Source organism: Eretmochelys imbricata, chromosome 6, assembly GCF_965152235.1.
Source record: "Eretmochelys imbricata isolate rEreImb1 chromosome 6, rEreImb1.hap1, whole genome shotgun sequence".
NCBI lineage: Eukaryota > Metazoa > Chordata > Testudines > Cheloniidae > Eretmochelys > Eretmochelys imbricata.
In genome coordinates, this window is record NC_135577.1 from 101,337,758 (window position 1) to 101,363,012 (window position 25,255).

The 25,255-nt window shown below is 43.6% G+C and overlaps 1 protein-coding gene across 4 annotated transcripts in view; it reads right to left on the reverse strand.

Annotated features, from left to right (window-relative positions):
- The window catches only part of NRDE2 (NRDE-2, necessary for RNA interference, domain containing), a 79,541-nt gene that overhangs the window by 19,988 nt on the left and 34,298 nt on the right, over positions 1 to 25,255 (reverse strand). For all 4 annotated transcript variants that reach the window (XR_013346417.1, XM_077819256.1, XM_077819255.1 and 1 more), the window contains 6 exons: positions 23,625 to 24,081; positions 22,939 to 23,344; positions 17,391 to 17,524; positions 14,063 to 14,186; positions 8,447 to 8,619; positions 666 to 1,049 (listed from right to left, as the gene is read on the reverse strand). Coding sequence is in view for 3 of the 4 variants with exons in the window: in XM_077819256.1 (XP_077675382.1) it covers positions 666 to 1,049; positions 8,447 to 8,619; positions 14,063 to 14,186; positions 17,391 to 17,524; positions 22,939 to 23,344; positions 23,625 to 24,081 (1,678 nt within the window). In the remaining variant the exon portion in view is untranslated. The remainder of the gene's footprint in view (positions 1 to 665; positions 1,050 to 8,446; positions 8,620 to 14,062; positions 14,187 to 17,390; positions 17,525 to 22,938; positions 23,345 to 23,624; positions 24,082 to 25,255) is intronic.

Below are 25,255 nucleotides of genomic sequence, written 5' to 3' on the forward strand. Positions count from 1 at the left end.
TTGTAGGCCTAAAAAAGACTGAATCCTTTGCCAAGTGTCAGATCTGTTTGCTGCAGGTGAATACCACTCCCTATCAAGCTGCCTTCACATGCATTCCACACATATTAGTGTTTCATGACAGGCAATTTGGGGAGACTTTGCAAAGTGCTGAAAATGTTATTACAATTTAAAGCAAAGAAACTCTCACTTTCCTCTGCCCCACTATTCTTTGTCAACCTCCCAAAAATATACTCAATTTATATAGGTTCATCATTCTTATTGACACATTTTTTACTCTTATTGTAAGTTTAAAGGGGGTTGTAAAATTATTACAAGGAGCTCTTGCCTCTCTAATTGTGCATTTTGTATAACCACCACTTATGGATTCTCTCTAGCATACACAAAGTATTACACAACAATAGACAATGTAATATGTATCTAAGAATGTAGAAAAATTATACTATTTTTCAAAGAATAACATGTTATTGTGTAATTATAGACAACTGTGATACATATGCATAAGTGAATGGAGTTAAAGCTGAGTACACCACCTTAACTATAGCTTTTCCTGACATTTGAGTGCTCAACCTTCACTTTATCTTAATGTTGCTTATTTTAATGGTATAAAAATGTACACAATAAAACTATAAGCCACATTGAGAGACAGTGCACAAATATTTACTTACCTTTGAGATTTCATATTGTAGCCAACAGACAGAAAGGTTTGACTTTTCCTTTCCTGAAAATAACGGCAATATTAAATGAAAGACATTCTGTATGAACTCCTCTCCTTCCTTACTGTGTCCTATGTGCTGTCTCCCTCTGGTCATTGTGTCCATATGGCCAATACTATTGACTCCAGAAAGCAGCGAGTCAAAAGAAGTCAGCGGCCTTTCAGACTGCCCATTGTCAAAGATGTTGTTCTCATCCATTGCGATATAGAGATTTGAAGGAAAGAGACTACACCCACATGGAACTCCCAAGAATTGCAGAAATGAGTACAGCAGCTGAAACTGAAGATCTGGACTAGAAAGTCTGATTAAAGATGGCCCAAGATCATCAAACAATACCTAGAAAAAGGAATAAAACAGTTAATTTAATTATAATTCAACCAAATAAGTCTATAATTTATCAAGCATCTTTCTGAGTTAAATGAAGATTTTCAAAAATGAATATGAAATGGTGATGGAACTTGATTCAAATTAAGAAAAACAAGGCAAATTAGACGAGTAATAGCCCCCTTCCAGAGAGGACTGCAGACCCAATCTGCAGATAACAGATTTCTACAGTTCTGGATTAGTGAAAAGAGTGCAGGGGAGGTGGGGGAACAGAGAGCACAAATAGCTCGAGCTCCTTCCCTCTCCTGGTACAACTCCAAAGACAGCCACAATGCTGCAGGCAGCTCTTTGAGAACGGGGCTGACTAACAAAGATAGCAGCTCTACACTCCTCAATATATGCACATGACCAAGGGGACTGGGGACATGGAGTGCTGCTAGTTCCGGAGGCAAGTGCTGAGGGACGTGACTGCAGCAGCCTTTAAAGAAAAATGTATGGTATTATGATTGCTGCTAGTGAGCAAACTCCTTCCAGCACTCATGGAGCTATTATGCCTTCTTCTTCCCTAGGCAGGCAAAGAGCCCCCCAGCCACTATTGCTTAGTGCTTTGTCTCTGCATACCTGCACACCAAGGAGCAGAAGAATGGTATTAACAAGGCAATGGCCAAGTTCACTGTCTATTTAGAACCCTTTGGGCAACAGTAACATTGCCAAAATCACATCAGTTTCATGCTGCTTGAAAAAGCAATGAATGACAAAGAGGCAGGCACTCAGCTATTCACAAGGAATGAGAACACAACTGGAAGAATGGTAAAGAGGCTGTGGGAGAGGCAGAGTAATGGACACCCTCTCCACTTCTTACAGCAGTTAGGGAGGTCTGGAAAGGAGAAAAGAGACAGAAAGATTACTTACCTGTACAGTAACTGGAGTTCTTCAAGGTGTTTCATCCCTATGGGTGCTCCATGTGAGGATTTGCATTTGCCCATGCACTCTTGATCAGAGATTTTTATCATTAGTCCATGGGTCCACACTTGCACCGTACACATTCTCATGCTCTTATATAAGGGCACAAGGAGGGGTGGATCCCCACACCACTCCAGTTCCTTTGCAACCACAAAGTCCAAAGCAGAGGGGAAGGAGAGTGGGTAGTGGAGCACCCATATGGACAAAACATCTCAAAGCACTCCACTTACTGTACAAGATAAGTAATCTCTCCTTCATATTCTTGTCCCAATGGGTGTCCCATGTCAGAAGATTCCAGAGCAGTACCCCAATTAAGGAGGAGGGTGCTGAGGAGACAAATTCACTACAGATCATTGATGAGTTTGTTCTAAGGCTTCATCAGTTCTAGAAGCACATGCAATAACATACTGCTACAATATAGCATGTGCACCGAAGACCAGGTGGCAGCCTTGTAAATATGCGAGATGGATATGTTCTTCAGTAACGCCACTGAGGTAGACTGAGCCCTGATGGAATGGGTAATCACCCTTGGTGGAGGATGCACCCCAAAGGCTTTGGAACGGGTCAAAATATATCTCAAAAACCCATTCGAACAGACTGAGTGGAAATTGGATACTCTTTCATTCTTTCTCCATAGGAAATAAAGGGTCTGAAGGAAGCCCTGAAGGGCTTAGTCCTATCAAGGTAAAAAGCAAGGGCTCTCCTTACATCAAGTGTGCAGAGACTAACTTCCTCTCTCAAGAAGTGAGGCTTGAAGAAAACACCAGCAGACATTCTGATTAATGTGAAATTCTGATGAAACTTTAGGTAGGAAGCAAGGATGGGTATGTAAAGTCCCTTTACTGTGACAGAACACTGCACAATGGCTCAGCCATAAGATCTCCTAGTTCTCCTACTCCTCTGGCCAGGATAATGGCTATTAGGAATGTGGTCTTAAAGTATATATGAAATGGGAACAGCTCCCCATAGGTTCAAATGGGGATTTTCTCAGGACATTGAGGACTAAATTGAAATCCCATGGTGGAGTAGGTTCTTAGACAGGAGGAAAAAGGTTAAACAGACCCTTAATTAATCATGCAGTCATTGGGTGAGCAAACACTGAAATCCCTCGGGGGGGGGGGGGTAACAGGCTCTACAGGTGAACATTAATTGAGCTCAGTGATAAACCTATGGTTTTACATTTAGCAGGTAATACAGAACGTGCATGAGGAGCAACTTGCGAGAAGATATGGACAGTTGGGAACACCACCCTTGGAAATGTTTCCACTTCTGCAGGTAACTTATCCTTGTGGTGGGTTGTCTACTGTTCAGCAATATGGTTTGAACTTCTGGAGGGCAATCCTGTTCTATGCCAGATAGCCATTGAGGAGCCAGTCCTTGAGTTAAAGTGATGAGAGATTGGGGTGGGTCATGGTGCCAGATTCCTGGGTCAGAATATTCACTGTCAGAGGAAGGCTAAGAGGCAGTCGCAGGTAATAGGTGCACCAGATCTGGGAGCCAGACCTGTCTTGGCCATGATAGCGCTGTAAGGATGGTCACAAATCTCTCTTTTTTCAATTTATTCAGGAGCTTGAGAAGCAGTGGCATGGGAGGAGGGATTAAGCATTTAGCAGAATGTAAGGCCAAGGGGTAAGGAAGGTGCCTCTCAGCGAGTTGGAAGCACCGGTATTTTGTGTTGAATGGTGTTGTGAAGAAATCGATCTCTGGGAAGCCGTAGGTGCGACAAATATGCTGAAATACTGCATCGCTCAACTCCCATGCAAGGTCTTGACAGAAATGCCTGCTCATGGAGTCCACTGTGGTGTTCTGTGGCTCTGGCAGATAAACTGCCGAGATCTCTATGTGACAGGATATGCACCAACTCCATAATTTTATGGATTCTAACTATGAGGACTGGGATCTTGCTTCTCCTTGACAATCATTATACTGTAGACCCACTGTCCAGCATTACTCTGACCAAGTGGCCTCTGATGCTGGATAGGAAGCAATGGCATGGATACTAGACTGCTCTGAGATGGAGAATGTTGATATGGAGACACATCTGCTGGAGAGTTCATCTGCCTTGGGCTGTGAAGTCCCAGAAATGGATGCCCCAGCTGATCAGGGAAGCATCCGTGGTGGTGATCTTTGTGGAGGCTGGATAAGAGAATGCAACTCCCACACAGACCTTCTGAGGATCCTTCCAGCAGTTGAAGGAGTCAAGAACACTCTGAGGTATTGACACCTGCTTAGACAGATTATGCTTATTAGGGGTGTAGACAGCCCTGAGGCAGGCTTGAGGACATCAGAAATGTTATGAATGTACAGGCTGCCATGTGGCCTAGGAGTAGAAAACAAGTCCTTGCTGTTGTTTGTGGGCTCTGCTATAGTGTGGAAATGAAATCATAGAGAACCTGTATGTGGACTGGTTTCAGAGTAGCAGCTGTGTTAGTCTGTATTCGCAAAAAGAAAAGGAGTACTTGTGGAACCTTAGAGACTAACAAATTTATCTGAGCATAAGCTTCCGTGAGCTACAGCTCACTTCATTGGATGCATGCAGTGGGAAATACAATGGGGAGATTTTATATACACAGAGAACATGAAACAACGGGTGTTACCATAAACACTGTAACGAGAGGAGTGTGTCTGGTAACACCCATTGTTTCATGTTCTCTGTGTATATAAAATCTCCCCACTGTATTTTCCACTGCACGCATCCGATGAAGTGAGCTTTAGCTCACGAAAGCTTATGCTCAAATAAATTGGTTAAGTCTCTAAGGTGCCACAAGTACTCTTTTTTATGTGGACTGGTACCCTCTGGAGTTTTGGGAGTTTAGAGCAACTCCCATGAGAGGACGAAGGATATGCCCTTCCAGCTTGACTGTGAAACACTGATAACTACTCTCTTGGAATGGTTTTCCAACCAGTTATGCACCCAGCTAATAGTAGCTCCGTCTCGGTTGTATTTCCCTAGTTGATGAGAATCATGCAAGACAATATCAAAAGCCTTACTAAAGTCAAGATATACCACATCTACCACTTCCCTCCGCCCCCATACACAAGGCTTGTTACCCTGTCAAAGAAAGCTATTAGGTTGGTTTGACATGATTTATTTTTGACAATACCATGCTGACTGTTACTTATCACCTTATCTTCTAGGTGTCTGCAAAGTGATTGCTTACTTATTTGCTCCATATTTCCAGGACTGAAGTTCGGCTGACTGGTCTGTAATTCTCCAGGTTGCCCTTAATCCCTTTTATAAAAGAAGGCTGAAAGGTGGTGGAATTCTAGACAAACACAGCTGAGCCCAAGAAAGTGTCCTTACCCATGTCTAGTGGATGAGCAACAGGTGTCAGTAATGGGAGTCATTTTAGTACCAGACGGCAAGAAAGGACTGGCAACCGTATCAGTAAGGACAGCCGAGCCTTCATAAAAGGGTGAGGTGGTATAGTACCAGACGGTAATGTCAATATGGGTGGGAAATCCCTCTCAGTAGCCCTCAGAAGAGGTGATTTGGGCTTTTCCAGGATTCAAAGGTCTTAATTAAAGAGGATCCTGGATGGTACCAGAGAATCTGGGTACTGTTCCTCAGGAGTCATCATGTCAAGAGATACCTGGAACGGTACCGAAGTACGGGCCATGCGCTCTTTCTCGTGGCCTGAGCAGAGTGACACCAAGGACGATGACCGAGTCCCAGGTCTTCAAGGAATCCTTTTATTTAGAAGGCTCCTATTTCAGTACCAACACTGGTACTGCAGAAGGCTTCTCAGTACGCATTATGAAGTTGTACTGGGATTTCAGTATCAGAGGAGGGAAAAGCCTTAATGGTACCCATATTGGGACACAAAGTCTTCTTGTTCTCTAATTAGAGGGGGACTTTCCCCCTTCTCTTGGTATCTTTCTCAGGGAAATGGGGTCTCTTCTTATCAGATGTTCCTGAAGACTCTGAAGGCTCCCCTCCCAGGTCTGCGGTTACCAGAGCAGAGGCTTGGGCAGCCACTGGAACATTCTGAGCAGTTGAGGCAGATGAACAATAGGGGGGACTGGGACCTTGCAAGTCTCAGGGAATATTCTATAAGAAGCAGTTTCAATCAACCCTTCCTCAGCTTCCTGGATATGCTGCTGATCAGATGCTACACATGGAGGGGACATGCACCTCTTCAAGGCAGCTGGAATGCCCCTTGCTGACAGGGAAGGACCTGTGGCAGGTCTGGCAAGGTTTGAAGCCCAGGATCTTTGGCATAATCCAAGAAGAAAGGCCGCAGATGCAGAGGGGCTGAGTGGAATGGGCAAAAGAAACCTGAGACACAAAGACACCCCCCTCCCAAAAAAGCACAAAGCTGTGCTAAATTAAACAAGAAAATAATATAAACAAACAAAGAAAAAAAGTCAGCAAGCTGGGTCAGCTAGCTACCGGACACAATGATGCTCCATCTCAAGCCACAGGTGGTTGAGAAGGAACTGCAGTGGCAGAGCATCCGCCCCTTCCTATATACTTTCATACCAGAGCAAGAGGATATGTAGGGAGCAGGCATGGAATCACAGACACTATGACAAAAATCTCCTGACATGAAGAACCAATAGCAAGGATAATTTGAAGAAATTTCTTTTCCCTTACAGCAGCAGAAGTTTAAAATTTGTAAGACACCTACTAGCGAGAGGTTGCTATAAAGGTGGAAGCCCTCAAGCAGGGGTCGAAGTCTCAGCACCTTCTTCCTTTCAAGCACATGAAGCGACAAGGGTACTGAGCTCATAAGCAGAGTATGGCCTCTAGATCCTGCTGAGAAACACTTTTCCACCCTCCCATCCTTGTCTTTTGCATCTTGCTTGGTTACCCAGGGTTTTCAGGACCCACAGCAGGGGCACCTTAACTATTTCACTCCAGGCGGTGTCAGGAATAAATCAATAGGAAGACAGCAATTCCATCTGATAAGATTAATGCAAGTAAGCCTGCTCTATCTAAAACAGCAGCTTATTAGATTTAAGCACACACAGACATAAGCAATAGGTTTAGCACATCCCAGATATTTACCTAATACCTGGTACATTATTAAGTAATTAACAGCAGGTTCGCAGTTGCCAGTTGCTCACCCACCGGGGAGAAAAGGTATCAGGAAAAACGTCTCTCAAGATGGCTTTAGAGGACTGCTCCAAAGTACATTCTATTATCTAGACTTTTTATAATTAGCTTCTACAAAACACAAAGGTCATAATGACCGCTACTAGATCATCAGTCTTCCTAATTTTCAATAAACTTCCTAATATCAGAGGCGTCCAAACTCAAGGTCTTCCTTCCACCAAGGTTTTCAGTCTCAGTTGTTTATTTTCCTCTCCCCTCCTCGCATTCTGATTAGCAAAACGGACAGTAGTTTTGACCTTGCTTCTGAAAGCCTGTCTACAAATTAACCCTTAACTGTGTGGTGTTCTATTTCATTAATTCACGGTGGCTGAATGCACATAATATGGTTGCAATTAGCTTGATCATATTCTGGGGTATGCACAACCCTCAAATCCAGGGCAACACCTTGATTATACAGATTATGGTTTGATGTCTGGTAAATTTTTCAAGCCTTGACTTATAAAACTGTAGGGACAGTTCAAATGTGATAGTGATTTTATGAATAAGGACTTATCTGCAAAAGGATTGGACTGGGAACACTACCACACTTTAGAAATGCCACCACAGAGCTATCTCTCACCACTGACACAGGTTGGATATAAACCAATGACCTACAGGTCAAAGGTTCCCATTTCCAATCCCTAGAGCAGTTTTTTTCAAGCTGTAGGGCACAATCAACCGGGGGCAGGGGCAAAACAACAACAACAAAAATCAATCAGCCAAACCTTGCAGTAGCTAGGACCCAGAGACAGTCTGAGGAGAGAAAGATCAGCACACTCCACCCCCACCTCTAACCCACAGCAACTCCTCCCTTCTTGATGCCTGCACTGTGCTCAGCTCCAGGGGAGGCGAAGCAGCATGTCCAATAGGCTTTGGTGCCAACAAGACAGCTTCAGCTTTGTGAAGTAGCACAGTTCTGGAGCTAAACAATGAGAAAAGGGAGAAGCATCACCTCAACTCCCATGCCCTTTCCTATTTCCACTAGCCTTCCACTTCTTCCTGGGAACTTCCCTCCCCCCAACATAATAGCTGATCTCCATGAGCCCCATCAGCCTACTCTCACCAACCAGTACCTCCTCTCTCCCTGGAACAACCTTACCTCAAGCCCATCAGTGGGTTTTGGGGGTACTTGCATGGCTCCCAGCAAGAAACCACTGGTGAATTTTCAGTCCCACCCAAGTAAAAAAAAAAAAATTTTCAGAACCACTGCCCTAGAGATATCCAAGATCTTCCAAAATCATTATTATTTTTGTTTAAAACAATTATGCATGGAGTCCTTGACAGATTAACTTAAATGTAAAGAAATCTCACACACACACACACACGTTGTCTTATATATCACAATGACCTGTCTCTCCGGATCTTCACAATCTTCTTCAGTCTGCTTTTTAGTTTTGTCAGGTCGCCAAGGCAGCCAATGCCTTGTTTCACGGGAACATTCAATGTCCAGCCAAATTTGCCATTTGGGTAGAGTTTTATCCTTTATTTCTTGATCTTCATCTCCATCTTCCTCCTCATCATCTACAAAATAAAGAAAACAAAAAAAAACCCAGACACCAAAATTTAAAGTCACCCATCCAAAACCTGAAACTTCATATATGTAAAATACAAGATTGAGAACTGAAAAATTCTGAGTTCTCATTCTGGTTCTGACACCAACTCCATGTGTGGCCTAAAGAAAATCATAATTTGCTCTGTCTTAGTTACCCCATAGGTAAAATGAGTATCATGCTTACTTATTTCATTAGTGCATTGTGAGGATTAATGTACAGAAAGTGTTTTAAAAATGCAAAGCACTAGCTGTATGAAAAGTATTACTACGGCATTAAACATTACAAATTAAAATTGGTATCACTGTTTTAAACTGACTGATATTTTCAATGACTTTAATTTTACATGCATTAGATCTTGCCAATGCAATTAAATTCTTCTCAGATTAAAAATATTCACTGAACCTAAAATCCAGTGTTGGAATCAGACTACAGTTTTATAATGACAGGTTTCAGAGTAACAGCCATGTTAGTCTGTATTTGCAAAAAGAAAAGGAGTACTTGTGGCACCTTAGAGACTAACCAATTTATTTGAGCATAAGCTTTCGTGAGCTACAGCTCACTTCATCGGATGCATACTGTGGAAAATACAGAAGACGTTTTTATACACACAAACCATGAAAAAATGGGTGATTATCACTACAAAAAGTTTTCTCTCCCCCCACCCCACTCTCTTTCCCCACTCTGAACTCTAGGGTACAGATGTGGGGACCTGCATGAAAACCTCCTAAGCTTACTTTTACCAGCTTAGGTTAAAACTTCCCCAAGGTACAAATTAATTTTACCCTTTGTCCTTGGATTTCCACTGCCACCACCAAACTTTATCTGGGTTTACTGGGAAACGTAGTTTGGACACGTCTTTCCCCCCAAAATCCTCCCAACCCTTGCACCCCACTTCCTGGGAAAGGTTTGGTAAAAATCCTCACCAATTTGCATAGGTGACCACAGACCCAAACCCTTGGATCTTAGAACAATGAAAAAGCATTCAGTTTTCTTACAAGAAGACTTTTAATAGAAGTAAAGGAATCACCTCTGTAAAATCAGGATGGTAGATACCTTACAGGGTAATTAGATTCAAAACACAGAGAATCCCTCTAGGCAAAACCTTAACTTACAAAAAAGACACACAGACAGGAATAGTCATTCTATTCAGCACAAGTCTTTTCTCAGCCATTTAAAGAAATCATAATCTAACACATACCTAGCTAGATTACTTATTAAAAGTTCTAAGACTCCATTCCTGTTCTGTCCCCGGCAAAAGCAGCCTACAGACATTTACATTTGGGGACAATGTATACCTTCAAATCAGCGGCACTGCTATGGGTACCCGCATGGCCCCACAGTATGCCAACATCTTTATGGCTGATTTAGAACAACGCTTCCTCAGCTCTAGTCCCCTAACGCCCCTACTCTACTTGCGCTATATTGATGACATCTTCATCATCTGGACCCATGGAAAAGAAGCCCTTGAGGAATTCCACCATGATTTCAACAATTTCCATCCCACCATCAACCTCAGCCTGGTCCAGTCCACACAAGAGATCCACTTCCTGGACACTACAGTGCTAATAAACAATGGTCACATAAACACCACCCTATACCGGAAACCTACTGACCTCTATTCCTACCTAAATGCCTCCAGCTTTCACCCTGACCACACCACACGACCCATCGTCTGCAGCCAAGCTCTGCGATACAACCGCATTTGCTCCAACCCCTCAGACAGAGACAAACACCTACAAGATCTCTATCAAGCATTCTTACAACTACAATACCCACCTGCAGAAGTGAAGAAACAGATTGATAGAGCCAGAAGCGTTCCCAGAAGTCACCTACTACAGGACAGGCCTAACAAAGAAAATAACAGAACGCCACTAGCCGTCACCTTCAGCCCCCAACTAAAACCCCTCCAACGCATTATTAAGGATCTACAACCTATCCTGAAAGATGACCCAACACTCTCACAAATCCTGGGAGACAGGAGAGTCCTTGCCTACAGACAGCCCCCCAACCTGAAGCAAATACTCACCAGCAACCACATACCACACAACAGAACCACTAACCCAGGAACCTATCCTTGCAACAAAGCCCGTTGCCAACCGTGCCCACATATCTATTCAGGGGACACCATCAAAGGGCCTAATAACATCAGCCACACTATCAGAGGCTCATTCACCTGCACATCTACCAATGTGATATATGCCATCATGTGCCAGCAATGCCCCTCTGCCATGTACATTGGTCAGACTGGACAGTCTCTACGTAAAAGAATAAATGGACACAAATCAGATGTCAAGAATTATAACATTCATAAACCAGTCGGAGAACACTTCAATCTCTCTGGTCACGCGATTACAGACATGAAAGTTGCGATATTACAACAGAAAAACTTCAAATCCAGACTCCAGCGAGAGACTGCTGAATTGGAATTCATTTGCAAATTGGATACAATTAACTTAGGCTTGAATAGAGAGTGGGAGTGGCTAAGTTATTATGCAAGGTAACCTATTTCCCCTTGTTTTTTCCTCCCCCCCCCCCCCCCCGACGTTCTTGTTAAACACTGGATTTGTGCTGGAAATGGCCCACCTTGATTATCATACGCATTGTAAGGAGACTGATCACTTTACATAAGCTATTACCAGCAGGAGAGTGGGGTGGGGGGAGAGAAAACCTTTTGTAGTGATAATCACCCATTTTTTCATGGTTTGTGTGTATAAAAACGTCTTCTGTATTTTCCACAGTATGCATCCGATGAAGTGAGCTGTAGCTCACGAAAGCTTATGCTCAAATAAATTGGTTAGTCTCTAAGGTGCCACAAGTACTCCTTTTCTTTTTGCAGTTTTATAATGTACAGTAGGATTTTAGATAGTTAAAAGCTTTTTTTTTTTTTTTTGGCCTGTAATGTCAATTTTGCATTTACAGTGATGAGCACCCATGGAAAAATGTGTAGCCTAATAATAGGATTGCAGGGGAGCTTTTCAAAACAATTCCTCCTCCTTAAAAACAAAAAAGTCTTCAAAGCCATGGCGTTAAGCTGTAGTTTTTAAAGAGGAAAATTGCCATTCCTCCAGCCCACCCTCATAAAACTACTGTAGCAGCAACTCTAAGCTTTTGTTCCTGTCATCTAGTGTTGACTGACACTCAACTCTCTCCCCCACACTTTGGATGAAACAGGTAATGATGAGACCTTCAGTCCCTGTACTCTCTCCTTAACCTATACTCTGCTTCAAACAGTTCTTTCGTGAGACACAGCAGCACTCCCTCCTTGATGCATCCGATGAAGTGAGCTGTAGCTCACGAAAGCTTATGCTCAAATAAATTTGTTAGTCTCTAAGGTGCCACAAGTACTCCTTTTTACTCCCTCCTTAGTCTTCTAAGTCACCATTGTTTCACACCTAGGACAACAGAAAGGTCTCCAACAGGCACTGCTGAGCAAAGGGGGTTGGGGTGGGGGTAGGGTCATCCCAGGGCAAAATGCTCCAATCTCTCTGCCCCACTTGAAGAGGGAGGCAAGGCCCTACTATGCTGATGTGTGAGAGATGTTTGACTTTAGAGGCAATGCCTCCTCCCAGAAGTAGCATCACAGACAACAACCCCTAGTGAGGCAGGGGAAAGCCAACAGAATCGTAAAGTTTAAGCCGGAAAGTACTACCAGGATCAGTGCTACTACCATTCTGCTCCAGTAGAAAATTTCACTCACATATATTCAAAGGGGCTCATAAGGATAGTATCTTTAACCCATGCAGATACAGGTGGGTGTCAGCTGAATATTCACATCCCTCTCCCTTGAATGATGGGCTGGAAAAGTTGGGGAGGGGCCATTTTCAAGGAAAGATGGACAATCATGGAATCCATTTTTCCGTGACCAACATAACAAAAGAACACACAAGACAGGTGCTTTGGGATTTAAAATCACGACAGCACTTAACTAAATGCAGGTGGCAACTACTGCAGCAATGAATCATCACAGCCCAAGACAAGGAGATGGTTTCTAATTCAAGGCAGGAGGGACATTGCATGTCTGACTTCCTGGCCTCTGGGCTAGGCCTGCCATATCAAATAAATATATTAAAAATGGTCAAGAAATAGTGGGATTTTCAACATAGTTAAAACGAACACAAAAGAACCATTTTTCAATATCAAACATTATGGGGCACCAAATCCACATGCTCAAATTCTAAGGATAAACCTTGCCACTGTCTTCATATCTGATGGAGACCCCTACATCAGATACTGGCTGGGATTGATGATGCAGGCTATGTTACACATATTTAAGGATATGATTTAGTCACAGAGGTTAGGGAAGTCATGGATTCTGTGATTTTACCAGACCTCCGTGACTTCGCTTCAGCTGGCAGCAGCCGGCATGGAGCTGGGGCTGTGCACCCCCAACCCACAACTTTGGCTGCAGCCGGGGATGTACGCCCCTGACCCACAGCTTTAATAGAGCTGGGGCTGTGCTCCCCCCTCACAACTGCAGCAGAAGCTGGGGCTGTGCACCCCCAACCCGTGGCTTCAGCCAGAGTCAGGGCTGCACACGCCCCTCGCAGCTACAACAGGAGCCTGGGCTGTGCCCCCAACAACGCAGCTACGGCCGGGGCTGTGCACCGCTTTTCATCAGTGCGGGAGCCGGGGCTGTGCACCGCTGACCCGCAACTTCGGACAGAGCCGGGACTGTGTGCCCCTCATGCCCTCCGCGGATTTGGCTGGGACTGGAGCTATTTCTGTATGCCTCTGCCCCATGGCTTCAGCCAGGGCTACAGCTGCCATTCCTTCCCCTTCCCCTTTCCTCTTCCCCCCACAGTCCTCTCCCCACCCCACTATTTTTAGTAAGAGTCTTGCACAGGTCACAGCTCCTGTGAATTTTTGTTTATTGCCTGCAACCGGTCCATGACTTTTACTAAAAATAACTAACAAAATCTTAACCTTAAATAAAGTATAAGACTGAAGAGCAAACTGTTAGAATTCATATGTGCACAAAGGCAACTTAACTTGAGTGTAGTAACTGGCAATGGTCTCCAATTTATAGGTAGATCATGGAAAGTGGATTAGGATGCAGGAATGGCATGAAGGTTGCAAATGGAATGTAAACTGGAGTTTCTAGTTTTAGGTTGTTCTAATTTAAAATAAATCTCTATTTTTTTTTAAAGGGCAATATATTTTCAACTGTATCTCTATCTTGGTGAAGATTTTTGTCTGGGAATAGCCTGCAACATGCAAAGGCACACGAAGAAAACTACAATATATTTCCCTCAGCCCATGTGGCTTAATTTGTTTCTGACATATAGATATTTATGGAAACTCTCAATGTTCTCAGGCTCTGAATAAAACCAGAAGCCTTTATGAGTTAATAAATGGGAGAAAGCAAAGAAAAAACTTGTCAAAAACTAACGTATGAAAGGGTACAGTTTTACCAGGTTTATTGATGATAATCCAGCCTCCCTTTTCTTGTTGATGCATCCATGATTTCCAGCCTTTTGCTCCTTTTTCTCCAAACCGAGGCTCTCCACTATCCCAAAATGGTTCAAAGAACTCTACCTATTGTTGAGGCAAGAAACATTCTATACATCATTTTCAATGTTGTAGCCACATTTAAAAATGACTTAGCAGTCCATCCTGTCAAGCTATCACTAATAAAAAGAAGGAATAACTAAATTAGCACACAGTAGAAAGAAAGTAACACAGAAATATAGGCAAGTTTAAAAAAAAAGTTTTGTAGGTATACTTTTAACATGGATGAGCAAGCTGGCTGCTGCATACAACATGGGCAATGAGGCTCCTAGAAATCACGTCAATTAGTGGAAGCAGGACAGTAGCTACTCATCATCCACCTCTGGCCATTCAAGCACTTGAGTCATTTGTGTGGGAATAACCGCTCTATAAATAAATACTAAATGGGTCACTGAGCTGAATGGGATGCTGAAAACTGATCAGAAATAGTGCATCTAATTTCATGTAATTCTGAGTCACAACTCAAAGTTCTTATTGTGGTACCAAATCAATAAGTACAGAAATAGTTATGGACACCAGAACACCATGTAGCTACACTTAAAGCAGAAATATATATAGCAGATGAGAAGCCTGAATATGTTCTACAAGATAGGATGTGGTAAGATGAAGAAGAAATTCAACCAGCTATTATAATGGACAGTTAGACCTTAATGTACACTAGGAAAAATTTTACAAAAATTTCCCACCATTGCTAAAACAGCAAAGTTCTACTGGTATTAGTAAAGATGCAAATCCAAGCGCAGATGAGCCGTTGGTGTTTTAATAACCATGTCAGCTGGCAGGATTAGAGGACAGTGCTTAAAACATGAGCGGCAGTCTGCCTAAATCAGGGCTCCCAAGGTGTTAACACCATATGAGCTAAATTGGTGTTGGCAAAGGTGGGAAATGTGTAAAAAAAAAAAAAAAATCCCCAGCACAGACGAAACTTTAGAAATGAGGCAGAGTCCATCCTTTCCCAAGTTTTTGTCTGACAGCAGGATGTGAATATACAGTGTTGCATGTAACTTGTTAGTTTGTTTTGTTTTAGGTCCTCATTGTGTATTTTTGTATTATATACAAAGTGATGTGTAACTGCATGCATTTTATAAATTTAAAAAAATTAAGTTTATGATTTCACAACTCAATAGATGTCTCTTTTCTTTACTAAGTGGCACAGAAAGCCATAAAATAGAACCAAAAGTGATTTCTTTTTTGTGAACCTCCCAAAAACATTATTTCTTTTTGGTGGCAGTGAATCTATTTCTATACAGCTCCTAACAGTGCATATACTAACTTTGTGAGAGAGTGCTTCTTCTTAAAATAGATATACAATTTGTAATAACAGTTTGTGCACGTTCTTGATACAACCTGCCAATACATTTGTTAAACAAGAAAAAGTGAGCAGAGATGAGAACGTTTTACTGTGACAGGGTGGGCTAGGTCCGGAGGCCCCCTGCTCGAGGCCTTGAAGCCCTGCCACACCCTGCCCCAGAAAAGGGCAGTAGAGAGGTCCTCCAAGCAGCCTAGAGTGGCTGTGTGGGAAGCAGCCAATCAGGGCCCAGCAGGCTAGTCTAAGAGGAGCTGCAGGGCCAGAGTGAGATCAGTTCCTTAATGGAGCTGGGGGAGTGTGGATAGTGTGGCTAGCTAGCTAGCTAGCTGAGAGAGCTACAGGACTTGGACAGAGCAGTGCGGGAAGAGGCCAGGGGGAACACAAAGGAGTTCTGTGCTGCTAGGACTCAACCAGGACAAGGCCCTGAAGTAAAGGTGAAGAATGTGCTGGAGCCACGGGGAAGTAGCCCAGGGAATTGTAGCCACAACACAGTTTATTTAAAGGGATGTGGCAGATGGTTGCTATCTATAGGGTCCCTGGGCTGGGACCTGGAGTTGAGGGCAGTCACTGGGAAAGTGGTCTGGACTGTGATACATCCCAGAAGGGGAAAAGAACTCTCTTAGTGGGCCAGCTGAAGAGCTGGGGCCAGAAAGGCCTGGAGAATCGAAGACTCTCCAGGAAGGGAGCCCTGGGGTATGTGGCCCCACATCAGGGCCAGGACTGCTTTAAGAGCAGGGACAATTCAAAGGAGTCCAGAAGGGGATGAGAGACATTTCAAACCAGCATGCTGCAGTAGGAGCTAGGGCTGCAAATAAAGGGACCTTACAGAAGGCACTACAATAGGCCCCCATTGGACTTAAATCCCGGAAAGGGTTTGATTTTATCTCACATACAGACTGACTCGGCCAGAGGGCTGAGTCACCGAAGACCCACCACAAACAGAGAGAGAGAGTGTGCGGGCACATGCACTGAGACGGGGGGTGCTTGCGAGAGGAGAGTGCAGCAGTCCTGTGGAAAAAATAATATGTGACCATGTAATAGCCGTAGTATAGCTGTGCCGCTGTAAGCTTGCTAGTGTAGACATGGCCTTCAAAGGCTGCAGTGGCGCAGCTGCACTGCCATAGTGCTTCAGTGAAGACGCTACCTACGCCGACAAGAGGGCTTCTCCCATCAGCAAAGGTACTTGACCTCCCCAAGGGGCAGTATTTATGTCGATGGGAGAAGCCCTCCCATGGACATAGCACTGTCTCCAGTGGGAGTTAGGCCTATATAACTCAGTCACTCAAAGGTGTGGATTCTATGGCCTGAGGGCATTCCTCCTCCTGAATGTCAAAGGCCTGCTGCAAACAATGGAAATGTCAGAGCATCTCAAAGAAAAGCTTGCAAGAATATTTTAGAATGGAAATTGTTAAGTAATCTAAATAATAGGGTCACTACCCGCTTTCCCTATAATAACAAAATTACATAATACTATTTACACAATCCTAATTACACCAAAGATAGAAAAGGGATAAGGAATGTCTAGTTTGCCCTATAAGTTGGGCAAACCAGACACTGGGCAACCAGTTGAATTCTTCCACTTGCAATTGGGCAGAAGGAAGAGATGAGATGACAAGGGGGGAGGGGGCGGGCTGCACCTCCTTTATATAACCTGAGGTACCAATATTCATTGCTATAAGAGTGCACATTCCCTGTTGGGTATGTGTTTCAGAAGGTTCCAGAAGCTCACAGCACTACGGCTGCCTTTCCCAATCAGGGGAGAATGCAGGGACCACCCTGAAGAAGTGCTAAATAGTGAATCAATTTTTAATTTTGATTAACATCTTTAAATCAGCAAATATTTTTCTGTCAGTGCTGAAGCTCCAACGTAAACAGATCATGCAATGAGAGAGTGAAAAACAGTTCTAAATAGAAATTGCTACCTGTCCTCTTGTTGGCAGATCTTTTACGCTGTCAGGTTTAAAGAAGGTGAAATCAACCAGGGCTTGGAACAAAGACACAGCTTTCTCAGAATGGCCCGCCTGTCTAAGAAAATGGCACTGCTGAAGAAAGACAGCTGGAAAGCAAAGGGAACAAAAATCATAATACTTTAAAGGAAGAGTTAGTTCCGAAATATTGTATTGCAAATCAAATATAAAGAGACACATCTCCTCCACTACCCAGTGCTGTGGAGACTCATTATGTTGGAACAAAACGACCTTCCAAAAAATTATTAAGTGTTACTGGCATGTTCAAGATTTATGTCAAGGCCTAAGTTCCCTGTAAGCTGCGTGGCCGTGCAGCAGCCTATATAACGCTGCCCAAGTGCTCAGGGAACCTGCCAGGGGATCTGCTACAGCCAGAGGAGGGGCACCCCAGCCCTGCCCCTAACCTGCCACAGCAGCCCCCCAATCTCAACTATGCAGCAGCCTGGATCTGCCACAGCCGGGGTGCCCCTACCACGCGCAGCCCAGCCCCAGCCGTGGTCAGGGCAGCGCAGCCCAGCCAGACCTGGCCCCAGCTGTGGCCAGGGCATCCCAGATCTGAACCTGACCAAGGCGGCCCGGCCCTATCACAGGGCACCCCTCTCCAAACCCAACCCCAGCCCGGACCTGTCGCAGCCGAGACGCCCCTCCCTGAACCTAGCCCCAGCCGGACCTGCAGGGGCTGGGAGAAGGGCGCCTATCCTACGGCCCTAGCCCCGGAGCTGCCGCACAGGGAGAGGCACCTCTCCCACTCCATCCCAGGTGCTGCTGCAGGGAGATAGAGCTGCAGGGAGTCCTCGCCTATTTAGTCCAAGTGGATGTGGTCCACTCCCAATAACTGATGAAGAGGTGTCGATACCAAGAGAGAGAAAATTGCTTTTGTAGTGAGCAAGCCACTCCTAGTCCCTATTCAAGCCCAAATTGATTGTGTTAAATTTGCAAATGTATTGTAGCTCTGCAGTTTCTCTTTGAAGTCTGTTTTTGAAGTTTTGTTGTTGAAGAATGGCTACTTTTAGTTCTGTTGTTGAATGTCCAGGGAGATTGAAGTGTTCTCCTACTGGCTTTTGTATGTTACCATTCCTGATGTCTGATTTGTGTCCATTTAGCCTTTTACATAGAGACTGTCCGGTTTGGCCAATGTACGTGGCAGAGGGGCACTGACACCTCCTCATCAATTATTGGGAGCGGGCCACATCCACCCTGACTAAATGGGCCTTCTCCACTTGTAAGGTAACGCCCTTCTTTTCATGTGCCAGTATATATTTATGCCTGTATCTGTAATTTTCACTCCATGCATCTGAAATGGTTTTTTTTTTACCCAAGAAAGCTTATGCCCAAATAAATCTTAGTCTTTAACGTTCCACCAGACTCCTCGTTGTCTTTATTTTCATGCAGCTAGCAATATGTTTGATTAAACACTAGATGGCATAATTCACCAGGTTTTTTAATCCGTTCATTTATCCATACTTGTCAAAGGCTGAAAACAGGATGCCTACATATGTAGTACCCACTATCTTCATAACAGGATTATACCACCTGTAAAAAACTTGGTGCATTTATCATGACTGACAATTTGGTAATTTTCCTAATAAGTAAAGGGACATTGTCAGGTCAAATTTAACCCAAGATTTAGGTTTGGTTAAAAGAAGCATTCGCAAAACCTGAAACTCACAGAAATATTTCCATTAGTATTATTTTAATTCTGACGTCAAAACCATTCTCCTGAAGTGTTTGCAACCCAACTATAACAGCATCATGCTAGTGCATGAGAACCAGAAAGTGAAAAATGACCAGAAACAAAAGGTGAAATTGAGTCTATTTTCATTTCAACCAGAAAGATATCAATAAACAAACAAAAAGTTTGTTTCTTTGAAAAAAAAATTTGATCATTGTCCATTTAACACAAGGTATTTGCAAACTTTCCCCCTCAAAGGAAGTGGCAAACATTGAAAATAGTTTAAAGGTGTTTGGTAAGAAGAAGAGTTTACAGATGAAGAAATAAGGACCAATAAGGATACACATACCCAGTGAAACATCCCTTACTGTGATGGCTGTAGGATGGAGGTGAGCAAACTACGGCCTATGGGACCGTCCTGCCTGGCCCTTGAGCTGCTGGCCAGGGAGGCTATCCCCCCTCCCCCACAGCAACACTGCTGCACGGGCACCGCAGCTTGGTCTGTCCAGGCAGCGGGGCTGTGAGGTCCTGCCGCTCTGAGCGGCCTGGTAAGGGGGCGGCGGTGGTGGCGCACACACATGCACGCAAGGCAGCAGCCAAAAAAAATAAAAGAAAAGAAGTTGGGTAGGAGGTCCTGGGGGGCAGTCAGGGGACAGAGAGCAGGGGGCGGTTGGATGGGGCAGAGGTTCAGGGGGGCAGTTGGGACAGGGGGGTTGGATAGGCGTGGGAGTCCTGTCAGGGGACAGGGATGTGGATGGGGGGGCAGTCCACGGACAGGGGGGTTGGATAGGGGATGGGATCCCGGGTGGCCTGGCGGGGGGCGGGGGTGTGGACTGGGTTCGGGGAGGGGGGCAGTCAGGAGACAGGGAGCAGGGGAGTTGGATGGGGGTGGGGTCCCGGGGGGCCTGTCAGGGGGTGGAGATAGGTGTGGGGGGATAGGGAGCAGGGGGGTTTGGATAGGTGTGGGAGACCTGGGGGGCCTGTCAGGGGGAGGGGGTGTGGATAGAGGTCGGGGCAGTCAGGGGACAGGGAGCAGGGGGGGTTGGATGGGGTGGGGTCCTTGGGGGGTGGGGTTAGGGGCAGGGGACAGCGGGAGGGGGTAGTCAGGGGACAAGGAGCGGAGGGGGGGTTGGATGGGTCAGAGGTTCTGAGGGGGGCAGTCAGGGGGCGGAAAGTGGGAGGGGGCAGATAGGGAGCAGGGGCCAGGCTGTTTTGGGGGCACAGCCTTCCCTACCCAGCCCTCCATACAGTTTTGCACCCCGACGTGGCCCTCGGGCCAAAAAGTTTGCCCACCCCTGCTGTAGGATGTGATTAAATTGTCAGAAATTGGAGATGTAAGAAGCTATTATCATGTGGTCCAACATCTATCTGCCAATGCAAGATTTGTTCCTATAGTATATTTCCCAGTGCTTTGTCCAGGCGTGTTTAAATGAACAAGCAGTATAGAAGCACTCTAAACCAACTGGTAAACACTAAACAGCACTTTAAGACTTTAAATCAAGACTGCATATCTTTCTAGAAGCTATACTATAGCTCAACCAGAAGTTAGGGGCTCGATACAGAAATTATTAGGTGAGAATCTGTGGCCTGTAATATAGGTCAGACAAGAGGATCATAAATGGTCCCTTTTGGCCTTAAAAGTCCATGAATCTAAAAGAAAAATGGTGTTGATTGTGAGACAAAAGATCCATATTTTATCTACATGCTGTTTCTCAAGTGTTTATGAATTTGTCACCACAATAAACCTGTTAGGTAGGGAAGTATTACAACCTCAATTTTACAGATGGGGAAGATGAAAGAATGAGAGATTACATGACTTGGGATACAGCCACAAAGGAAGCCTGTGTCAGAGCTGGGAACTGAACCCAACTCTCCTGCCACCAGTTCAGTGCCTCAGCCACTGACCATCCTTCCTCACAGTATAAATTATTTTATTCATATATTGTCAGTGTTTAAACTTCAAATTCTCTAGAAGGGATTCTCAGGACAAAAAAAATAGAGAGACTTTCCATTATCCTTTCCCCAATAATTAAAAGTAGGGCTGTTAACCAATTACAACAATTATTTGTGATTAATTGCGCTGTTAAACAATAATAGAATACTATTTATTTAAATATTTTTGGATGTTATCTACATTTTCTACAATGTCAAACTTTAGAGCCTACAAATTCCAATCAGCCCTACTTCTTATTCAGCCTCGCTCAGACAAACAGGTTTGTTTACATTTGCAGAAGATAATGCTGCCTGCTTCTTGTTCACAATGTCACCTGAAAGTGAGAACAGGCATTCGCATGGCACTGTTGTAGCCGGCGCTGCAAGATATTTACATGCTAAATGCACTAAAGATTATGTCCTTTGATGCTTCAACCACCATTCCAGAGGACATGCGTCCATGCTGATAACAGGTTCTGCTCGATAATGATCCAAAGCAGTGCAGACCAATGCATGTTCATTTTCATAATCTGAATCAGATGCCACCTGCAGATGGTTGATTTTCTTTTTTGGTGGTTAGGGTTCTGTAGTTGGCACATCGGAGTGTTGCTCTTTTAAGACTTCTGAAAGCATGCTCCACACCTCATCCCTCTCCGATTCTGGAAGGCACTTCAGATTCTTAAATCTTGGATCGAGTGCTGTAGCTATCTTTAGAAATTTCACATTGGCAGCTTTGCATATTGTCAAATTTGCAGTGAAAGTGATCTTAAAATGAACGGCATGTCCTTGGTCATCATCCGAGACTGCCATAATATGAAATATATGGCAGAAAGAGGGTAAAACAGAGCAGGAGACATGCAATTCTCTCCCAAGGATTCAGTCACAAATTTAATTAACGCATTATTTTTTTAACAAGCATCATCAGCATGGAAACATGTCCTCTGGAACGATGGCCAAAGCATGAAGAGGCATATGAATCTTTAGCGCATCTGGCAAGTAAATATCTTGCTACGCCAGCTATAACAGTGTCATGCGAATGCGTATTCTCGCTTTCAGGTAACACTGTAAATAAGAAGTGGGCAGCATTACCTCCCGTAAATGTAAACAAACTTGTTTCTCTTAGCGATTGGCTGAACAAGAAGTTAGGGGACTGAGTGGACTTGTAGGCTCTAAAGTTTTACATTGTTTTGTTTTTGAGTGGAGTTATGTAACAAAAAAAATTGGTAAGTTACACTTTCATGATAAAGAGATTGCACGACAGTACTCGTATAAGGCGTGAATTGAAAAATACTATTTTATCATTTACAGTGCAAATATTTGTAATAAAAAATATAAAGTGAGTACTCGATGTAACTGAAATAGATATATTTGAAAATGTAGAAAAACATCCAAAAATATTTAATAAATTTCAATTGCTATTCTATTGTTTAACGGTGCGATTAATCACAATTAATTTTTTTTAGTTAATTGTGTGAGTTAACTGTGATTAATTGACAGCCCTAATTAAGAGTACTTCAAAAGTTTCATCTTTAACAAATGATATAACTGCTATTTGCTGCGCAAACCAAAGGAATTTATTTTGTGAAGGTAAGCAACACACCTATTTGCTGTTGGCTAGATTCCCTTCCCTTGAAATTTGTACTTTAAACTCTTCAGAGCATTACTGGATGTGATATCACAAGCTCTCTTGGGGAAGAGAAGCATCTGCTGTATCCATATTGGGCTTGAATATTTACTTTTACTATCACCTAAAGAGGCAAGATGCCAGATATTTTCAGCAGGCTCTTTGCAAAGCAAAAAATTAGCAAAATACAGAGAGAATCTCTTCCTAAAATATATTCAGCCTTTGTGAAAATCTTAATAGCCATAAAATGAGATATAAAAAGATAACCTTCTTACCTAACATAGCTTCCTCTGTGCCAGGCAGTATAGGATGTGATACCATGCTGCCATCCTGTACAGCTGCCAAAGTGCTCAAACATTTTCCATATAAACTATGGACTTTTGAAACTGAAAAGGTGCTGAACTGACTTTGACAAAATAAGAGATATTTCTGCCACAGCAGTGGATTATTGGGATGCAGAAAAACCAGCTTCTGCCATTCTTTGATCAAAGTTGATGGTTCCCAGAATTCTGTACAAAGCTTCAGCTTGGCAAGTTTCAGATCAACATCATTTGGGTTGCTTTCAATAGCTCTCTCTAAAATGGCCAGTTTCTTTTCTAGGATTAGCTTGAATGATTTTCTCCTTATTTCCTGCTCTCCCTCTTTGATGGCATAAGGGCTAGGTCCTCTCATTATTTCATCCTTAAAAGAAAAGGAAATCAACTCAGTTATAAATACAGAAGGATCTCAGGCTTTGAAGGAGCACTAAGGAGAAGGTTGACATAAGTGACAATGAATGACTGCATCTCTCTCTATTAGTGCAAGTTGTTAAATCACACAAGAATATTTCATGTACTATAATAGTATACACACATATATAATTTAACTCAGAAACAAGATGTTAAGCAGAAAATTATTACTCAGATACAAATAAAATAAATATATCACCAAGTACTGCAATGAGAAATACAAGACTGTGTACCTGAAAAGAAACAAATTCCATCCAAGTGTGAACATCTCTTGGATTTTCTCTGACCATCCTATTATATTCTTCCACTTTTGCCATTAGAATAGAGTTAACATTCCCACTGGTCTCTTGGGATGCCTGCTGCTTTAAAGTCTCATGCTCTGGGGGACCTTTTCCTTGCAACCAGAGTGTGGTCAATGGATCATAAATCCCAAGAGGATTCACACAGGTTGTTGTAGTAGGAGCATCACTGTCCAGTTGTGAAACTGGTATAAAAGTGCTTGAACCAGATGAAGTTTGGCTTTTACTGTAAACTGGAATTCCATCTGTGGTCAATAATTTCACACTATTCTTCGTGAAGTAGCGTTCAGGTCGCTTGGGGGATTGTTTCTTTTCTACCATGGAACTTTCCCAAGTTATACATTGTTTCTTTAGGTCAATACCAAGGCATGAGTCACCTTTCCGCTTGTATCTTAAAGAAAAAATACAACAATGCATTTTTTAAAAATGTGACTATTAAAATACACATTAGTCAAATATGTATTTTTATCTTTCAGAAGACAGAAGTTGGCTTTTCAGTATTTCCTAATTAAATTAGATATTTGTAAAGGAGTGGTAGCTCTCAGAGCAAAACAGTGTAAAAGGCGCCCCAGACTGGAGAATTCAAGGGACGCAGCTGTTCATCAGTCCAGCTTGTACCCTGGTTAATGTCACATACCCCCATTTAAAACCTTGTGAATTTTTGAAATGCCTTTTCCTGACTGTGCATTTTGGTGAACACACCTCTAGCAGCTCACCATTGTTGTGCCAGCTACACGATCCTGATGCGCTCTGGCCAGGAGTAGACAGGAGATAATGGATCTCCCGGCCTGTGTAGAGAAGAGGCTATGCACACACAACTATGGACCAACCATAGAAACATGGACATCTACATCCCCTGTGCAATCTGCTCATAGAAGAAGGGGTGTGATGGGGATCAGCAGCAGTGCCATGTGAAAGCAAAGGAACTGTGGCAGGCATATCAGAAAGCCAGGGAGGCCAACAATCAATACTGTGCCAAGACACAGACCTGCTCCTTTTACAAAGAGCTGCATGCCATACTTGGCAGAGACCCCACGACCACCTCCACACATGCATACTGCAAAGCAGTCTGTGTCACAGGCCCCTTCTGTGAACACAGAGGACAAGGAGGTGATGGAGGAGGAAGAAGAGGATGGGGAATACAAGTCCGGGGGTGGAGGGAGGCTGCTCTGCTGTAAACCAGGACCTGTTTGAGACTCCACCGCAGTCCAGTCAGTCCCGGCGGTCAAGCATGGGCAAGCCTGATGCAGGAGAAGGAACCCTGGGTAACTGTGTAAATTTGTCACTATAGTAAAGGCACCCCCAACTTTTCAGGACACAGCTATTGACTTTTCATTAATTTATTTGTACCAGAAGAATGTACAAGGTAGAAATGTTATCAGCTTTTCATTCTCCCTCTAGAGTTGGGCAGGGGGCCATGCGGAGCAGTTTATGTACACAGGGATGTCCCTTGAATCCTCCTGCGTGATCTCAATGAAATTTTCATGGAGGTACACTGCAATCCTCTCCTGAAGGTTTCTATGGATGGCAGCCTCATTTCTTCCTCCTCAGTAGGACACTTTCCC